At 38.7% G+C, this 20,321-nt stretch overlaps 1 protein-coding gene across 1 annotated transcript in view; it reads right to left on the minus strand.

Moving 5' to 3' along the window:
* Positions 1-284: 284 nt before the first annotated feature.
* GDA (guanine deaminase) overlaps positions 285-20,321 on the minus strand; it is a 74,298-nt gene continuing 54,261 nt past the window's right edge. Inside the window, exons 8-14 of the mRNA XM_024555475.4 lie at positions 18,601-18,708; positions 16,720-16,817; positions 14,328-14,395; positions 7,788-7,934; positions 5,133-5,263; positions 3,651-3,678; positions 285-2,843 (exon numbers count right to left, since the gene is read on the minus strand). Of these exons, the coding sequence (XP_024411243.2) occupies positions 2,773-2,843; positions 3,651-3,678; positions 5,133-5,263; positions 7,788-7,934; positions 14,328-14,395; positions 16,720-16,817; positions 18,601-18,708 (651 nt within the window). The 3' untranslated portion in view covers positions 285-2,772. The remainder of the gene's footprint in view (positions 2,844-3,650; positions 3,679-5,132; positions 5,264-7,787; positions 7,935-14,327; positions 14,396-16,719; positions 16,818-18,600; positions 18,709-20,321) is intronic.

Below are 20,321 nucleotides of genomic sequence, written 5' to 3' on the forward strand. Positions count from 1 at the left end.
GATGCTCACCATATTCAATTAGAAAGGCCTCCTCCTGGCATGAAGGGAGCTTGTTCAAAGGCGTTCTCTTAGCTTCTCACATCTTTGACAATGCAATCAGAGAAGCTGGGAGAATAAATAGGAGAGCAGTCTCCTGGGTCTCAGTTTACCATAACTAGGACATCCTCTCATGCCCCCATCCCACGTTCCACTGTTTTGGAAAATTTAATTAATCTTAACTGATTAGCCTGCTTTTGTGTTCTGGCTGCAAAAATATTTTTTAAAAGTATGACTGAATAAATTTTGGCCTGTTGAAGATACCATGAAACCCAAGGCGAAATAGTGTAAGGTGAAGTCAGGGATCAGATTAGAAGTTTTCATTCTTCCTTACCTGTCAGAGAGCAAAATATTCAAACACAAACGACAAGTAAATCAGCTTGGAATACTGCCTCTCCCCAATTCAGGAAGTCAACCCCCATTAGGCAAAGGTAGCATCTCAGAGTGCGGAACATCGGGGCCGTGTACAGCTAAGGCCCAAAGTGCAGGAAAAAGCCCATGCAACACGACACTTCGGGAACACGACACTTGGAGAATAAAGCGCATTAGTTCTGAGTGATTCAGGAAGATCAAAGCACATGTAAATACTTCAACACACTCTATTTTTGTTAGAAAAGATATTTAAGTTTTAACATATTACCAGGGCTAAATTTAACGTTTGACAGAGCGGTTGTTTATGTGGACATTTTCCTGTTTCTGACACTGCACTTATTTATATTTGCTGCACATGAATTCCAAATCTAAATGAAAACTGATGTTCAGCCTTAAAATGTGCACCCTTCAGGAAGGTAAAATTATTGATCTTGTAACGGCTGGAGACAACTGCTGCCTATCAGTGGATCTTGAACAACTCCTGCAAATTCCTAAGCCCACTCATGATGTGGGTTAGACACCAGGAAACCAAATTCTCTTTGCACGGATGGAGAGAGAGAGCAGAAAACACACTCTGGCACTGTGGAGAAATGGGGAGAGATTTGGTGGGCCATCTCTGACTTGGCTCAGGAACTAGGAATTCTGGAAATACAGCTACTGAGACTAGAAGCTGGATTTACTGAGTTACTTAATATCCTAAAACACTGTTATTAAAAAAAAAGACCAAAAATTTGTTCTATCAATAGGTGTAGTTAAATATGACCAAATCTAAAAGTGTTTCCAGCAGGAAAAAAAAAAACTGAGTAAATTATCGCTGAATTAGCATGATTAGGTAAGAAAAAAAAATTATTGTACAAGAAGGAGCATTTTCTTCTTCGTTTCGTATATGTGGAGTTAGCGACAAAACACAAAATTTTTGACTATATGACGACGATAACAGGTCAAACCTAAGTCCTCAGTATGAGTGTTATGAAATATTAACAAAATCTTCTTTTCCTTCTTAGTTTATATTATTTGGAATCAAATGAGAAAAATATAGTATTTAAATAACATTCACATCCCTATTTCTTAAGGATCTATCATAGTCACAATTGGTTTTTCATTCTAGGTTATGGGAAAGAGCACTAGTTAGGAAGCATAAAAACACTCTTTGCTTTGCTTAATGTTTCTAGATGTCTAGTACAGATTAAATCCTATTAATATAAGCAGGAAGTGAGATGTCTATATGGTTTTCATTACACTAAAATTCCAATGCCCTAAAATCATTAGGAATTACAAAGACAATAGGATAAAATTGAAAAATAGAGTGTTTTCCATATGCAGGGTTTAAAGATTTTAATATTTCTTTTAATAGGATCTGTCCTTCATTTGAAAGTTTTAACAGATTGATCCCGATATGAAATTGCCAGTAACTACGGCTTAGATCTTGGGGAGAATAAGTCATGGTAACGAGACCCCTCCTCCAGTACTGACAGCGTCTGAACGCCCAGCACTTGCTCCAGTTTACGAAGACTTCTGTCTACACAGCAGTGGGGTATGGACTTTGCTTCTCTTCTAATAAAACGGAAGTAACAATAGCATCACCTAGTTATACGTTAAGGTGATTTAAAGTACACAGACAGACAACTATTTATGCCGTGTAGCTCTATGAATAATATTCCTAAGAGACTTTAAATCTTTAATGCCCAACTTCTGTCAAACACTCTGAAGCACAGAACTAAATTAAGAAAGCATGTGGCATTCAATCTCTGACAATTGACCCCAAAGAAGGCAAAGCACAACAGTAACAAATCTCTGAAATACGAATTCCATTAAGTACAAATTTCCAGAACACAAAGTCAATCTCGGAAACACATTTTAAAACTCAACAACTTCTCCTTTTAAATTAGTAAGCTCAGTATATAATTTGCAAACAATCTAAAGTGATTTTTTCCAATGTTTGTCCGTAGTCTAACTTTTTCTCCCTTGCAAAAATATACTCACTGGTTCGTTTCCCATATCTAATTTTCACAATTATTAGCTCAAAATATCTAACCCACTAGGAATATCTTTCCTTTCTACATTTCCAAGTATGAAATAGATTTTACTTAAATCTCATAAGAATAGCAGTAGTAATAACATTCTTATGTTTAAACTCTAAGTAAATCTGAACACCTCAAAAAGGAGAAATTTTGAATCCTCCCAACCAGAGAATTGAACATTAGTGCAACTTCCTTCGATTTGTCAAGTGAGCACTTTAAGTAGACACAGAAAGAGATGATCATCTCAAGAACAAGGTACTAATTTTGGACTTCCTAACTCCGCCTGGGCACAAGGGAGGCGCAGAAACATGTTATCCAGGAAAACTCGGAGATGCCGAGGGTCTTAGACCGAGCTTGAGAAGGGAACCACTAGCTTTCCGCCCACATAAACCTCTTCAATATTTCGGTCATCTCCTGAAAGAGAAATCAGGGAATCATTTATAAAATGCTTTTGTGTCAATAAGTAGTTTAATTGCCCCTAGGAGAGATTTAAAAGCAAAACACACTTCTAAGATAGAATATATAAAAAGCTGCCTTTTTTTCTCTCTGGTTGTTTAAAATATGGACAGGGAAACGACCAATAGGAGATGCTGTATCTAATTTGGGGATTGGGATACGAACTCTGCACCAAAGTCAGAAATCACATAAAGTAGAATTGACCCCCATCGCTGTCCTTTCAGCTGAAGTGGGTAGTTTGCCTTTCCAGCCCCAAATTAAAGGAAATACTTATCTTTATACCCCAGAATCACACTCAGCATGGTGAAGGACCTGTGAGAACTGAGCTCCATGAGAAATACAACCTGTGTCTCTTCTATTCAAGTTCACTCAAGACTCAGAGCTCACTCAGCCGAGTGGGAGGCAGAGTAACATCTTCTACACTTTATTTCTCCCCCTCAGTGAGTACAATAGAACGTGAGTATGTGAAGAGTCTCCTGCCACAAGACTCCACCAAGTCCTTCTCATGAATACAACATGGGAGGGTGGCCTGGGCGTGGAGAATAAGCAGAGGAAGTAGAGGCCTGATGATCTAGAAGAGCATGCAAATTACAAATTCTGTCTTTAAATGAGCCACAAATGGGCTCCATGCTGAAGAATTTTTTTTAAATCAAAGCAAATGATCACACACACAGTTTAACATGGGGTATGATAAATGCAGTGAGTCATACCCAAAAAAGAGACAAAGGAAGACTTTATTTAGCATAGAGACATATTTCGACCTACCTAGATAGAGAAACTTCTGGATAATAGTCTAAAATAGAAAATAAAAGTAATAATAATTATTATTATTTTATGCATTTAGAAAAGTAAATTCACAGCCAATAATGCATTGGCAAAACACAGAAATAGAAATTTATTACTAAAAGGTAAAATCTACTTTGATTAATGAAAAAGAAATGGTCTTTTACTTAAAAAAAATAATGGCTATTAACAAATGTTTATCTATTGCCTAAAAGTTCGTGGCATATAATCTTGAAATCTTTAGAAGAAAAGTGTTACATAAATTAAATTAATCAATTTAATAAAATAAAGCAAATCTTTTTAAAGGTGTATAAGAAAAATGACTGGCCGAATAGGACTAAGCCCTATTCCCAGAAATCCACTGTAATAAAGAAGTAAAAATATAAATAACATGAAAACAACAAATAACCAACCTCAAATATCCAGCATCTTTCTTCTAAAAAACCTAAATACATTATATTTACATATTTACTTTCATAAGTTGATCTATTTATAAGTGGAAATTAATTTTTTAGAATAACTCAACATCTTATAACAAAGTATTGTTAAAGTAAGAAGAACCTGATTATTGTATACACAGGGAAACATTTTACAATAAGAACAAAGTAATAAAGTCCATTCTCTGATAATTGAGAAAATCAGTGCAGCATGTGGTGAAGAGTCCAGACTCCGGAAGTCATAAAGTCCTGGGCTGGAATCCCAACTCTGTCTAATTACTAACTACTAATTACGAGTCGTGAGTCCTTTAGGCAAACCACTTAACCTCCCTGAAGCCTCACTCCCCCACAAATGACATGGCTATATCAATAGTACCTGCTTCTCATAAGAGTTGTTCTGATTATTCAAGAAAAATTATGTATGAAAATGCTTAATGTCATGCCACCTGGCAAGTGTATTCAATAAGGGCTAGCTATATTATGGCTTCTTATAGCCAATTCATTCAAATATATTCAAAATATAAATATTCTGTTAGTACAATTATTGCTAACATTACTGTCATACAATTATACCTTTTTTTAATTTTCATTATCGGTAGTATTACAGATGTCCTCATTTTCCCCTCCTTTGCCCACCTCCACCCAGCCCCCAACTCCCCTTCCCTCCGGCCATCACCACACTGTTGTCTGTGTCCGTGGGTTATGCATATATATTCTTTGGCTAATCCCTTCCCCTTCTTTCATTCTGTTCTCCCCCCCTGCCCCCACTTCCAAGATCTGTCAGTCTGTTCCATGTATATACATGCCTCTGGTTTTATTTTGTTCATTAGATTTTGTTCATTTTGTTCATTAGATTCCACATATAAATGAGATCATATGGTATTATAACTTTTTAAAATCTAGCTTCCCTTTTAAGATTCTCCTGAATTCTTTTAAAATGTTTCTATTTTGTGTTTTACAAGGAAACTATTGCAATTTCTTCATGAAATAGGTGCTTTTTGATTAACCATTTTTTCTTTTTACTTACCTCAGAAAGATCACCAACTAAATCCCCACAAAACAGATCGATGGGAGAGTCCGAGGCTTTGGGGTTGATCAAGAGGGCATCAAACTCCTTGCCCACTTCAAAGTTCCCAATGTCTTTATCCAGCCCCAGGGCTGCAGGGTGCAATAAATTAATAAACAGTCATTATTTCGAGTCATCAAACCATGCCAATGCCCCAGTTTGCAAGAACAGAGTCTGCCAACGTGTCACTAGAAAAAAATTAGTATCTTAATAGTGAAGCCTTCTATTCTGATAGGTCACAAGTCTTTGCCTTACAGAAAACAGAGTAAGCAGAGGGAAAGCAAAATCTGATAATAAAAACAGTTCCCTTCATCACCATGACCACAATTCTGATGGTGTCTCTACTTTTCAGCTCAGTGCACTACACAGTCCAACTGGTCTATGACTTTCATTTATCCCTCCAAGAAACACAACTGATAAAATACCTTCTGCTTTTTTCCCTCCTAGTCCCCCCACCAATACTCCAACTCTTTTCCTTGTCCTTCTTGTTCTATGAAATAGCTGAGAAGATCTATTTTCATGGCCATGAAAGGAACCTCAAATAAATAAAAAATAATTATCTTTTTGCACAGTTGTCAACACAGGCATATCCATCACAAGTTCCTTAGTTTAAATCTTTGGAATAGAAAAAAATTCACTTCTGGAAAGTAAGTGGATGCTAATAACTCAGGAGTTCTGATGCCTTCAAAAGCAGACCAATTTCTTTGCAACCTCAAAGAAGTTTTTCTGGTTGCCAAAGAAGGAAGGTTTTCTAAAATAAAACATAGGTCAATAATGTCTATTGATTTGATCCATCTCATAGCTAAAATTTATGTTCCATGAGTATTAGATGCCAAAGAAGAACATTTCTTTCATTGATATGATTTAGTTTCAAAAGATGGGTGTAGTTGGCTTTCCTGTCAATGAAGTTATTGAATCTTGATCTCAGTAAAGCCTGTAATTTGAGTAAGGTACAAAATGATGTACCAATTGGAGGCATGCACAAAGGGGGGCCAGCTGGAGTGCAGCATTATTTATTTGGATTAACCAGGTTCATTAGCCAGAGTTCAATAATACATAAACTAACTGAACTATTTGTTAGAACCTGGAGAGTTCAGGTGTGCACTAACCAAAAAAGACATAATTGCTTTTGGTGAATTCGTAAACTGATTTAAATTCAAATTATTGCAGTAAGGCCTAGCTGGGCCGGTAAGCAACTCCAGTCCATTTCAGAAAACACCGTTTTGCTGCCTTTGGAGCAAAAGTTGGCTTGTGAAGGTCATTTATGCACATCTTGAAAATACAGGGCACGGCAAGCTGGGCAGGGACCACACTTGAAATAGGGATCCATTTATCTCATTTCACTCAGACTCCTGTAGAGACATGAGTTAAGGAGAAGAAATGCCATTAACAGTAAGCCCAGCAGCCCAGCAAATAGATTTGAAAGCTACCCAAAGTAGAGATGATTTGGTAAGCACCCCATCCTGCCGGCTTGACCAGACACAGAATCCTCATGAAGTAAGTCACAGAGAGCTTAGGATTTTTTTTTTTAAGCAACACTATTTAAATACAATTCCTTTACACCATGAGAATAAGATGGTTAGCCATCTGCTTGAACTCAGATGCACAAACACAGTGGTGGTGGGTTGGGGAGCATCACACTTGTTAAAAGAACGGTGATGTAAAACATGGAACTTCACACATCCTACGAATTGGAAATCCTATGTCTCGGAAATGCAAACAACATGACCTCTACTTATTTTTCTTGAAAGGTTCTTTATGCCCTGGCCAGATAGCTCAGTTGGTTAGAGCATCATTCCAATATGCCAAGGTTGTGGGTTTGATCTCTAGTCAAGCACATAAAAGAAGCAACTAATGAATGCATAAAAAAGTGGAACAAAAAATCCATGTCTGTATGTCTGTCTGTCTTTCTCCCCCTTCCTCTCTCTCTCTAAAATTAAAAAAAGAAGAAGAAGGAAATGTTCTTTATGGCATCCATCATAGCACAGAATAGGATAAGAACTATTGGCTATTTTTTAAAAGATTTTATTTATTTATTTATTTTCAGAGAGAGGAAAAGGGAAGGAGAAAGTGAGGGAGAGAAACATCAATTTGTGAGAAAAACATTGATTGCCTCTTGCCCACCCCCAACTGGGGACCCAGCCCACAAACCAGGCATGTGCCCTGACAGGGAATTGAACCAGAGACTTTACGGTTCACAGGCCATCACTGAATCTACTGAACCACACCAGTAGGACTGTTGGCTGTTATTTTTACGTTAGTATTATTATCATTATCTTCATTCGGGCCAATAGAGAGTGTTACCTGACTCAATGGAAAAACTGATTATATTAAAGAACTTGTACACATGTGGCCAATGCAAATATCCATTAAAATAATATGGCAACTATGTATTAAACATCTCTTCTTCCAAAGACAGAGAGCTTGCTGAAAGAACTATTCCTCCACTACATGCTCGAACACGTACTTGACTTGCTAAGTCTTGGGTATGCTACGTGAGATGCAACAGTCATGAATATTGGATCCCTGCTGATGTCACTATCATGTTCCTCATAGTGCATCCAAGCTCACAGATTGGCATGGTTGTCTATTGTTAGAGAAAGAAATAGTCATTACCTTGGCTGCCTCCAAGAGTAGCTAGTCTGAATACTTCTTCAGGACTGAGGCCTTCTGCATTTATCTTATTAATTAAAAGGACATTGGAGGTCATCATTGCTGTTCTGATTGCATTAAGCATGGAAGAAGAATAACCACCAGCCACATCTATGGTAGATAAAATAAAGCCAAAACAGTAACCTTGTGAAATAAATGGAATATTAAGTATATATGGTTGGTTTTTTATCTTATTTTTCAATCACAGCTTATATTCAGTGTTATTTTGCATTGTTTCGGGTGTACAGCAGGGTGGTTAGACAATCATATATTTTCCAAAGCGATCCCTCCAACATTCCACATAGCCACCTGGCACCGTGCACAATTATTGCAACAGGAAGGTTACTGACTACATTCCCTATGCTGTGCTTTACATCCCCATGATTATTTTGTAGCTACCAATTTGTATCTCTTAATAGGTTGAGTTTTTGTTTGTTTTTAGTGACAGATATTCAGTCTTTAATATACTTCAAATAAAATATCTATAAATATAGAACAGACATAAACTAACATGTAAAGGAATTCAAAACATGCAATTAATATCAAATGTACACCTGCATTAGTTTCCTAGGGCTGCTGCAACAAATTACCACAAATTTCGTGTCATAAAGAAGTAGAACTTCATTCTCTCACAGCTTGGGAGGACAGAGGTCTTAAATCAAAGTGTTCACAGGTCCACGGTCCCTATAAAGGCTCTAGGGAAGAATCATTCCTCGCTTCTTCCAGTTGGTGGTGGCTCCTGGCATTCCTTGCCTTGTGGTAATGTAACTCCACTTCCAGCCTCCATCTTCAAATGGCCTTCTCCCCCTGTGTCTTGATGTGACTCTCCTTTTCTGTCTCTTATAAGACATTCATCACTGGTTTAGGGATCACGTTAATTCAGAATGATTCCATCCCCATTATTACATCGGCAAAGACCTTTATTCCAAACAAGGTCATTTTTACATGTTCTAGGCAGACAGCTTTTTTTTTGGGGGGGGGGTGAGGGGAGGTTGCACAATTCAATCCAGTGCAATGACCGATGGTTAATGAAATTAAGAGAAAAAATTCTTATTTCTGAATATTCCCTAAATTCTCACAGAAGTTGGTCAAATATGCCTGCCTAGTTATAAAGATAATTTCAATAACATGAGATTTAAAGTAAGCTCACAATTCTATGCTCTAATGCCTTGTCCTACCTTTATTCTAATTCAGATGAGTGCTTTGGAAATTAAAAAAGCACTTCTTTATGATATTTTTAGACACAGAGCTTTTAGAATGAATTGATGTATTCTGGAAAATTAGTATATAAGTGAGCAATGCTGGTGTAGGCAGCTTTATATGTTTGTTGCCATCATTAGATGAGGAATGAGATTTTTCATGATTTAAAAAATAAAGCCCCTCATATTTAAATTGAAATACTACCTTTGACAAATCTAGAAGAAGAAGAACAAATGTAGAAGTTATTATATGGGTTTGTATAAATAAGCCAAGTTAGTTAGCATGTTCTATTAGGAGAAAAGTATAGGTAAAAAATATACTTTCTATTTCAAGGGTCCTTTCTGTCATTTCAAACTAGATATATATAATTCTTAGTGCCTACATATATTGCAAAACTAATAGCTTATTAAGTAACAATCCTAGATTTACGTTCAATTTTATGTTCACTGTCTTCCATGTCCTTAGATAAACTTCTATGATTTTTTTTAACCAGAACAGTATTGCTTGAGGATCATCCACTTTCTTGCCAAGTTTCATTACATCTACTTAAGTTATTAGTCCATTTTAGTAGCCATCTACTAAACCTTCATTTTACCATAGCATCAGACTAAGAAAACAAATAAGGCTTGTGAATAATGCACATTAAATACATTGTCTATTGTTTTTTCTTTATTGCTAGAACAAAAAAAAGTTAAATGAAAATGCTAGCACTGTATGCTATGGAAACATATAAAGACTGAAATATATTTCAAAACATATAGCTAAAGACTGAGAGGAAACAGAAAAACAGAAGGAAGGCCATTAGGACTGTATGAACACAGGAGATTTAAACACTTGCAGTTATAAAAACACATTATATAAAATGCTATGGAAAGTCATGTTTTCCCCAATATCTCAGCAAACTATCCATATAGAAAGAATACAGCTAGATGAAAAAACAATGCTTTGCAATTTACTGAGAAAATTTTCAGAGCTGTCTTATTATGTTGCTGCCTCATAGGATGATTTAACCATCCTATCCTCTTCTGGTTGTTTTGTTATCAAAGGAACAATACTGTGCGGATCCAAGAATAAACCCTGGACTATATAAACCATGGCATATAGTCAAGGTTTTCTCCCAGGGATTTCCACTGTGACAGTAACCTCCTGATCGGTGCCCTGTATGGTGAGCTTGGTGATTTCTCCTCCCTCTGCAACACGTTAGTGGGGGCAGAATCCCTACTTGATCATCCAACAAGAGGCAGTGTGCTGGGGTGAAAAGAGGGATAATGAACATCACATTTTACCAACCTGGTTTTAGACTGTAGATCTGGAACTTTTTGCTTTGTTGACCTTTGGTCAATTACTTACTACCTGTGAATCTCCATTTTCTCAGAAAATAGAAATAACATCACCTATTTTAACAGTTGCTGAAAAATCCAATTAAGTAACATAAATGCTGGGGAATGAGGACTAACGTGTAGAAACTGCAGGGGGAAATGGTGGAGAAAAACGATGCATTTTCTCACAAAAACCTGTCCTCAAACCCACGCCTCTAGCATCATGATAAAGAGCAGCACCATCATTTGCTTACCCAAATCAGCATAAAGACACACTATTTACAAGAGGACTCTAAGCAAACCACACAAGAGTAGAAATTTGAGCCAGAGGGCAATGAAAACATAGGAGAAAATGATTTTATATGTATGTGCTCACTTCGTATGCATTCATTCATTTATTGACAGTCTTGTGCTTGATTTATTTAAGCATTCATAAAAAGATCTTATGGGCTCCCTATGAGCTAACCAGACAGTAGAGAAGAAAGAAAAGAGACATATAAACTAACAAATGTTAACCAGGCAGTGTGTTCAGTCAGTGTTAGAGAAGATGGAGGTGGAAGGCCCATTCAGCGGGATGGCCAGAGAGGACCTCTTCAAGGCAATGACATTTAAACTAAGACGGAAATGAGGAGAACAACTCAGCCATGTAAAGAGAGGTATAAAGGGCATGACAGGCAGAGGGACAGGATGCACAAGGGTATTTTGCTGGAAGGGAGCGTGATTCATGGAGGAAATTCAAAGACAGCCCAGGTAGGGAGGTGAGAGTGGTAGGATATGAGGCTGAGAGGTAGATGGGTGTCAAACCATGCAGAGCTTTTGTTGCCCTGGAATGAGGTTTGCCTATTCAAAATCCCACTGAAGGGTGGTAAGCAGGAGGGGGTGAAGTGGTCAGATTTCCATTGCAATTCCTTTCAGAAGAGGAGACTGGATTAGAAGGGCCCAGGAGGAATGTGAGATGGACTAGGAAGCTAGTGCAAGAGTTCGGGCCAGAAACAATGACAGCTTGCATTAGGGAGCGGTGGCTGATAGGGAAAAAGAGTCTAGATTCAGGAGCTATGAAGGAGTCATGAGGCTGGACATTACACTGGCTTAGACATGGGGGAGAGGTGAGAGAGAAGAAGGTCTCAAAGATAAGGCCTAAGTTTCCACTTTGAGAAACTGAATTCTCTGAGAAGGAAAGCCATTTAAAAGAACCAGGTTTAAATGTGTTTGGGGATATAATAAACTGCGAAGGATCTATGAAGAGGGGTCAAAGAGGAAGGAGAAACTAAGAAACTGAAAATACAAGTTTGGAATTCAAAGAGAAATCTGAGTTACATATAAAAATCAGAGTCATCTGCATACATTGATCATGTGAAGCCATGGTTGTGAATGAATTCTCTTAAGAAGAAAGTGTAAATTCAAAAGAGGAGAGAGCCTAGGACTGAGCCTTGAGTGGCCAATGAGAGAAGAAAGGACCTTCAGAGAAAGTAAAGAAGGGCTGGAGAGAGAGGAAGAAGGGAAACGAGAGCAGTGTGGTTTCACTGAATCCCATATAAGGATGTTTGGACAAAGGAGAGAGTAGTCAACTGTGTCTCAGAAGTCCAGCATAATAAGTACAGAGTGACGTCCATTGGAGTTGGCAGCAACAGATCACAGGGGTAGTGGCCCAAGGGAGAAAGGACAAGGATCGTTACCATGGAGCCTGGGGCAAGAGGCCAACCTGAAGCGAGTGGAGGAATGGAAGAGTGCCGAGAAAATGGTAGCAGTGAGGGGCTCCACTCTCTGAAGAAGTTTTGCTTTGAAGAGGAGTAGAGAGGTGGGAAGGAGGGGCTGTCATGAGTACAGCTTGCATAAACATTCTTGTGCAACCCTTTTTGCAAACATAGTGTTCATGTCTCTCGGGTAAATCCCGAAATGGAATTACTGGGTCATATGTAGATTAATATTTAACTTCATAAGAAACTGCCAAAGAGTTCTCTAAAGAGGTTGAACATTTACCCCTCCCCCTCCAGTTGTGTATGAGAGTCTACATGCTTCTTATTCTTTTGTTTTTTCTTCTTTCATTTAAAAAATGTTCTTTTCCATCACGACTTGTGGTCTTTTTATAGTGCCATTGTCTTCTTGTACTCTAAGGATGGTGGTAATTTTCTGACATTTTCTTCTGGATCTTGAAGTAAATTTTTTTCAGAAATATGTCCATCCTTTTATTCTTCTTGATATTGCTTTCTCTTGTTTTGCAGTGTGGGCTGTAAAGCTTCACGCGGGTTTTCTCTAATACTTGAGCGAGTCCAGATATGCCTACCTTTGTTATAGATATGATAAATGAACTGCTCTTGAAACTGTTTTCTGTCCATAATATCAGGTTAAACAGTCTTCTATAGTCTACAAGTGAAGGGTAAGTTCATACAGAAAGGTCCTGTTTAGGAAATAGTGGAGCACAGAGTAGCTACCACAGCAGAAATAATGTAAAATGCATTCTCCAACTTAATAAGCAAATATATCATATTTAATCAAACATCTGGTCACTACACCAACATTGCTCTTTGCCTTTGAAGCCAACCTTTGTTGACCAGTACAACATGTCAAACATGTGCCAACCACTTCACAAGAACTTTTTTCATTTAGGCCTCAAAACAAGCTTGTAAGATAGATATGTTACAATTGTAAGTGTTATAAAAATTAGAAAATGAAGTCTTAGAAAATTAATTTGTTCAATATCTTACATTTAATAAATGACAATTAAAGCTTTACCTAAATGTTTAAGGCCATTGCTCTACAACCCAAAATCAAGAACTAAAAGTCATGTGATGAATTTAAATTATAGACATAAGAAACTCCCAGAAAATTTGAAAGCAATACCTACCTTATTTTGCACGTCTGCTAAACTTTTCATTAATTGAGTATGTAATAAAAACTCTTGGCCATTCTTTCCTTATCCATTAAAGCTTTTCTGTTAAGGTAAAATGGCTGGTTTCCTGCCTTAGCACCTGTGGCTGTAGCCAGGTATTACACAATCTCAATAATTCAAATATTAAATTAGAACTTTAAGAAAATCTCAATTTCTTTGGTTCGTGCAAAACTGGGGGAAACTTCTAAATTAGCATACCTATTTTAAAATATTAATACACCTCTTTGAATTACTGCGCATCTTACCAAGGAGTTGCTTAGTATAAAGTGAACTGAGACTTGAGTTACTCTGTACATGATGACGACCATCACTGCCAACACACAAGTACCCGATGCTCTTAAAGCTCAGGGGGACAAATGCAGGAGGAATGGAAAGTAAGTCCTTGCATCCACACCCATTTTAAAAAACATTTAGTTCCTTCATACACAGTAATAAAAGCAGGTTCACAGTGGATATGCCTAGACATTTGGGTCTAACACACATTTTAAAAGCGAGTGGCACTGCACACACTCAGGAAAAATCATTAAAATGTACTATGGGAAAAAAGACACCATTACTTTATCAGCCACTGAGAATGTCCTTCAGCCTAGCAAGCATCAGATTGCCCATGGGAAAGGAATCTCACCTTATTGAACACTGCTTAAACTTAGCAAAGCAAGCACTTAACGTAGCTCAGAGTTCTCAGTGCTGGCATGGATTGAGTTTGTGCTTACTATGTACAGCAAGGTCAAACCATTTTCTTTTGAGACAGTATGTGGGGTGGCACCCTTATGGAAAACTAACACCATACAAATCCACACTATTAAAGCTTAGCCAGAAGGCCAAAACAAAGGAGAAAAAAAATCAAGGACTCTTTATAAAGAATCTCTGAAACACCTGAGAAGAACGTACCCTTTATAGTAAATACAGATAATAGCTTTCAGAAGGTTAGTGCCATCAAAATGTCTTCCTCGCTATTTTATTAGCTCAAGATATTAATATTAGAAAATAAAACTAATTTTTAAGCATGGAACTCTAATGTGAAAATTAGTCTCATTAGGAAGTTATGCACTTCATCAACCACTTTGCTGTGGCTCCAAACGGGGGACTACTAACCTGTACCCAGCCCTATTTTCACGTCACGTTTCAGCACTTCCACCACGTTGAGAAGGCCGCTGCGGATCCTGTAAAGAGAGGAGACTGTCAGAACAAGGAGACCTATGTGGCTCCAACAGAGGGACGCTAGCAACGGTGATGGTGAGGTCACTGAAAACGGTGTTCTCCATCACATCCTCTCTAATGTGGACACACCCACACACGTTCGTCAAATCAGACCATCCGCGTTCTGCAGTAAAAGTAGATCATAAAGGAATTGGAACTCTTGCACTGAGCTTCATCTTAGGACAGTACAAAGAGGCAAGAGCAAAAACAGAAAGCAGGGGATCATTTGTGAGGAAAGATAAATGAAGAAATTAAATCTTTCAATTAGTCTAAAAGTCTTACCAGTCTTTAATATTTTCTTAACCAACCCATCCTCCTCGGTTAGGAAGTAGAAATTATAAAGCATTGCCTTTCCTGTGCATCTGGAGTAATTTGTTACCCTGAATGAGCAGCAACTTTCAAGATAAAATAAGGGGGGTATAACTGGGGAACAGGGGGCAGGCTGGTGATTCCGGGCCTGACAGTTCACATGCGGCTGCTGAGGACAGCAGCAGCTAGGAGAGATGGTTCCTGAGTTGAATTCTGGACCTTGTGACCTTGACCTTAATAGATATGCTGCCTCTCTAAGGAAATAAAGGAAAACCAAAGTGACCCTTAGAAGTTTGAAAAGATGCAAAGGTCAAAGTGGTCTGCTCAAATATGCACATAATCGTAATTTTCAAAGCCCCAATATACATGCAGTAAATCTCTCAAAGTTGTTGAAGAAAGAATAGCAGTGACTTATTAAACAAAAATGTATCTATAAAGAAATTTAACTTCAAACCTTAATTTGGATCTTGTTTTAATTTAGATGTTGGGTAACATCCCTTCCCCTACCTGGCCACTAGACCATAATTATGGTCACTAAGCTGAACAGAGGCAGGGTTCCTGCCATGTGTTACCACTCTCCGTCAGAAAACTGGAAGCCTCTGGACCTCTCCAAACACTCCAGAAATAAATCACTGTGCCTCCTGTGCCCTTGCCACACTGCCACTGATATATAACTTTTTCATTCACAAAGTCACTGGACTTCTAACTGCCAGCATCTCCAACTCTCTGCCAAGGGCTCACTTCTGCTGCTAGAACCTGCTCTTCCCTGGTTTGGGGGAGGTCAGGAGCCCGAAGGAATCAATGCCTCTTTGCCCCACCCAGCAGTTGCCCAATAATAACTGATGAATGTGTGGGTATAACTACCCCAGGTCCCACACCCCTTGCGCAGGATGACTTGGAGGTCTGCTTTGTACACTGACCCCCTGAGTTTTCCAGAAGGGCTAAACTCCAGGAGCCCATCCTGGTAAGTTGGTTAATGATGCACTCTTTACTGACTTCTTGTCCTTCTCTGTCTTACCCCACTAAAGGTGCTTCCTGGGCTCACCTCCCCAATAAACTACTTGTATGTGAACCCTTGTTTCGTGGTCTGTTTCTGCAAGAACTCAAAATAAGAAAACACAAAGTAATCCTTGAAAAACTAAAATCTAGCGGAAGCTAAATCAATATGTTGAATGAATATATGAATGCTCCACCCTACCCTGCCTGTAAGAGGAAGCAGCTCTGTTCTGGGATGACTAACACCAGAAATGAGAGCTCCTCTCTGCTTCTGACTCCAGAGCATGGATTCTTGACCTAGCACCCATGGAACAGCATCATGGGGTCTATGAATTCCTTGAAATTAGCTCCAGCATGTTTCTATCTCTGGGTTTTTTCCTAAAGATAAAGGCCATAACTTTCATCAGATCCACTTGTGGATATATAACCTTCCAAAACGTAAAGTTATACATAAAGCTTTTGCATTCTGGTGAACTATAATAGGGCAAGGTCCCTTTTATCTGAACTGGCATCCTGCCAGATCCAGCAGGCGACATATACTGTATGTAGCATGTCGGCTCCCGGCAGCACTGCATCATTTCTACTAGTCTGTTTCTAGCAGCCTGCGCAGCACAGAGTAATGGGAAGTCAGCACCCTCTCCCCGAACAGCTGGCTGGCATATGTGCCCTTTCAGTCTTCGGCTGAAAGTTCTGAATGTTATTGGTTTTGAACTCTTTCTGGTGTTATTCCAATGTCCTGTTTTGTGTAAACTTGGAAATTTTAAGAGATGTGGTGCTCTTCAAATGCATACTCTGCAAAAAAAAGAAAGTCCTGTTATGTACCCTTTCTCCCCACTGCAGCAAAGGTAGGTGTCTGTCTAGTCCCTGTCCCAATCAAACATAACTATAGAAGAGAGGTACTAGAGGACTGACAGAGAAAACAAAGGCTGCTATCTCGCAACCCAAACATTCATAATCTATCAATCAATAATTGCCTACTTACGATATGTTAGAATTGGGACAAGATGAGATCGATGCTCCTCTTTCCTTGAATACATCCAATTCTTCTGCGGAAAGGTAGCAGCCGTGTGCCATCACTGTCTGGAGAGAGCAGTGTCCTAGGTGGAGTTTACCGCTTACAAATGCTTATGTTAGTCCTCACTCGCAACAACATGCTCTAGGTACAGAGAGAAGCTGTGACGCCTGTGTCTGTCAGCACGTACACGGAGACGTCTGCTAGCACGGTCACCAGAACATCATCACCTGTCTGTATAAAATCACTCAGTACAAGTCACATCTCAGAAAAAGCCTGTGAACACATTGGATTCAAGAAGTGTCCACCAATTTATAGATTTTATCTTTTTTACTTTTTAAATTTATAAAATAAGAAGGGTTGATCCAGGTCATCTGCAGCATAGGACATCCCTCCAGTCTGAAGATATTATGACTCCTTCATCTCTACTTTAGAAAACAACCAAGTCAATTTCTTTTCTAAATCTAGTGGGCATCTGGGGGGACTGTACTTATTCCAATTTTAATCGAACTTGCTAGAAGTAAGCTGTCTTTTCTCAGTACATGGAAGCTGCAGGATTGAGCCTGGGAAGAGCTGTTCTTTATTTCTGCCCTAGTTAGATACAGGCGCCCATGGTCACGACACATAACCAAACACACCTTAGATATTTCATCACCTATATTTACATTTGCATAAAAATTAGGAAATGGAATACCTTATAAGCATAAATTCAGAAACCAACACTGATCCCAGAAGGCAGGCACTGCACACGTAAGAGACTTCTCTTAATTTTTAGTCTCGGTAATATTTGCAGGTTTTCCTGAATAAGACTTCCCTCTTTCAGAATTCTTCTTCCCTCAGTACAGAACTTCTACCTGAATAGCATTCTCCTTTGGGAGGCATGGCTCAATGGCCACAGAATTATTATTAAAATACAATTTTCCTAATCTCCGTGCAAATCAAATTTTCATGCAAATAGAAGGTTAATTTAGTAATCATATGCAAATATATGTAATGGAGAATGAAGATTAAGGTGTAGCATTTATAAGATTTATGATGAATATTAACCTTTCAAATTAGTCATATTCACATTTCCACTCACAAAGTCCCTGAGAATTTATTGGCCGCCATAATTAAAGTCTCCCTGCAGTTTGTACATTTCATTGAAGACCAAGGCCAAGGGTCATATTGTTCTAATAAGGTCTCTCTCCTCACTCATATTAATTTTAATTACTTTAAAATGTTTGATTATAAAAACAATACATGCTCATATAAGCAATCTCAGAGTGTTTAAAAATAAAAAGGAAAAGGTCCTTCTGCTTTCTTCCTCAGGAAGAATCACCTTTAACATCTAACACGCATCTGTGAGACACGTTTTTCTAGGTAAGCTTGTACCCACACCTGCATGCACATACCTCAAATAACCTGGTGAGCCTGTCTGCCTCATTCTTTGTGAATGTTGGATAAAATTCTAATCATGTATGCCCTATAATCTAAACAATCCCCAATGAGAGCCATTTTTAACTTTCGTATGTAATAAACATCCCCATGCACAGTCCCTACAGAATGGGTCCTTAGACATGATCTGCTAACTCAAAGGACTGTACATTTACATTTTAATAAACACTGACGAACGTCCTTGGACCAAATGATGTTCCCACCCTCAGGGAAGCCTTTACATTCATTTACTGGGGTGAAAGCTCTGCCCGTTTTAAACTATGCACACACACACAAACACACACATGCTCTGAGCTTCCCTCCAGTCTGGGAAACACACACGTGTCCTGGAAGTCTGAGGAGCACTGCTGGGACTTTAAAACTTAGATACACATGCCCTATCTGACACAGGTTATGTCGTGATGTGCAACTTACCTTACTTGTCAGAAGATTGTTTTTATCATACACATCTGTATAGTTTTTATAACTGGGGTATAAGTTTTCCACAGCTTTAACTTCATCAGGATTTTCACTTATATGGCTCTGTAAGAAAAGAAATAATATTTTCAATTTTTTAATATAAAATGCCATTAGAAGTTATACTTCCTACCCCCAAATAGGATGGATGGTTTCTACTTGCCTATGTGAGGCACCACATAGAAACACAATGAAGACCGTATGTGTGTTTTATTTTAAATAATCATATGATGAAGAAACTATGAATATGTAATTATACAAACATGTAATGTTCTAACCCGTATAATATTCTTCCAACAAAGTGTTTTCAAATTCCAAACTATAGCAAGAACACACAAAAATAAAAAGTATTCTTTGGAGAGAATTAAGAGCCTAGCTTTTTGCCCACCTACCTCTTCTGATGTTGGCCATTTAGGAAAAGAGTTCAGTGGAATTTGAATAAAGAGAGCTGAATTTTAGCCAAAGTTCTGACCCTAGTTATGTGTTTTAGCGTGAGTCAGTTCTTTTCTTTGGGTGTCCATTTCCTCATCTCTCAAATAAATGAGTTGGGGTAGATGAGCAATTTTCCAAATTCTTTTAGCTTTGGATGTTATTCTGCTAAAAATTCATAGAGATCCACTATGTAAAAGGCATAAACAAGTCGCCTCTCAGGATGAAGCAGGGTTGGAACTCTGGAACCCTGTCTCTACTCTGTCCCATTTTTTGGCATCCGGAATGAGTTCTGGAGAAAACAATTCAAAAATAACTAAGCTAGACAACCCTGCAGTCATCCAGAAAGAGCCCATAAAAATCCACATGCTAGCAGAGCGAGCGAGTCTCAGCTCCCGCACCAGTCTTTCTCCGGGCACCGCGGAACCTGAGAGCGCATCATGTGTTTTTGAGTCACAGCACTTAAGTGTAACACACCTACACGTCTGGCGGTGAACAGATATTATGGGAAAAAACTCATGAGCAAGTTACCACTCCCAAGAATAGCAATGCCATTTCCCTCTCTCCACGAGGTAGAATATGCATAGCCAAATAAATTTTAAGAAAAAAACAGCAATGTTCCAAAAACAGTGTTCCCCCTGTGTGATGAACTTGAGGAAAGCCCAGACCACTGAAGAAATGCATAGGCATTGGGTGAGAGGCAAGGACAACCAGCTGCTTTGTGTCATTTTGATAAATTTGCATAAATACACATACACACTCGTACAGACACACATCTCCAGCAAGAATGTACTTGCTTTTGTTGTGTGTGGATGGGGTTCAGGGCATATACCCCCAAATATGGCGTCTCGGCATGTTGAAAAATGCCTTATTAAGCTGAAGGGGTTTGAGACTGGTAGAGGCAGGAAGGTTACTCTGGTGGTCCCCACCCCCACCCTTCCTTCCCTGAAACAGGTTGTAACAGCCACAGGTGAGAGATGCCTCACACCCAGAGGACAGGAGCATCTTTATCTCTGAAGACAAGGGGAGCCAAGAAGAATCTGAACAAACAGGCCTTGCTAAGTTTCCAGCACATACCTCCTACCCCTTAACCTATCACATTCCTGCCTGACCACACACTCTTCATCATAGCCTAGCAAACTACTCAGGTCTACTGTTTCTCTGGGTTTTCATTTCCTGTGAAGGCTCCATCATGTAAAACTTGCATTAAATATGTTTGCCTGCTTTTCTCCTGTGAATCTATCTTTGTT

The sequence above is a fragment of the Desmodus rotundus genome, chromosome 1 (assembly GCF_022682495.2).
Source record: "Desmodus rotundus isolate HL8 chromosome 1, HLdesRot8A.1, whole genome shotgun sequence".
NCBI lineage: Eukaryota > Metazoa > Chordata > Mammalia > Chiroptera > Phyllostomidae > Desmodus > Desmodus rotundus.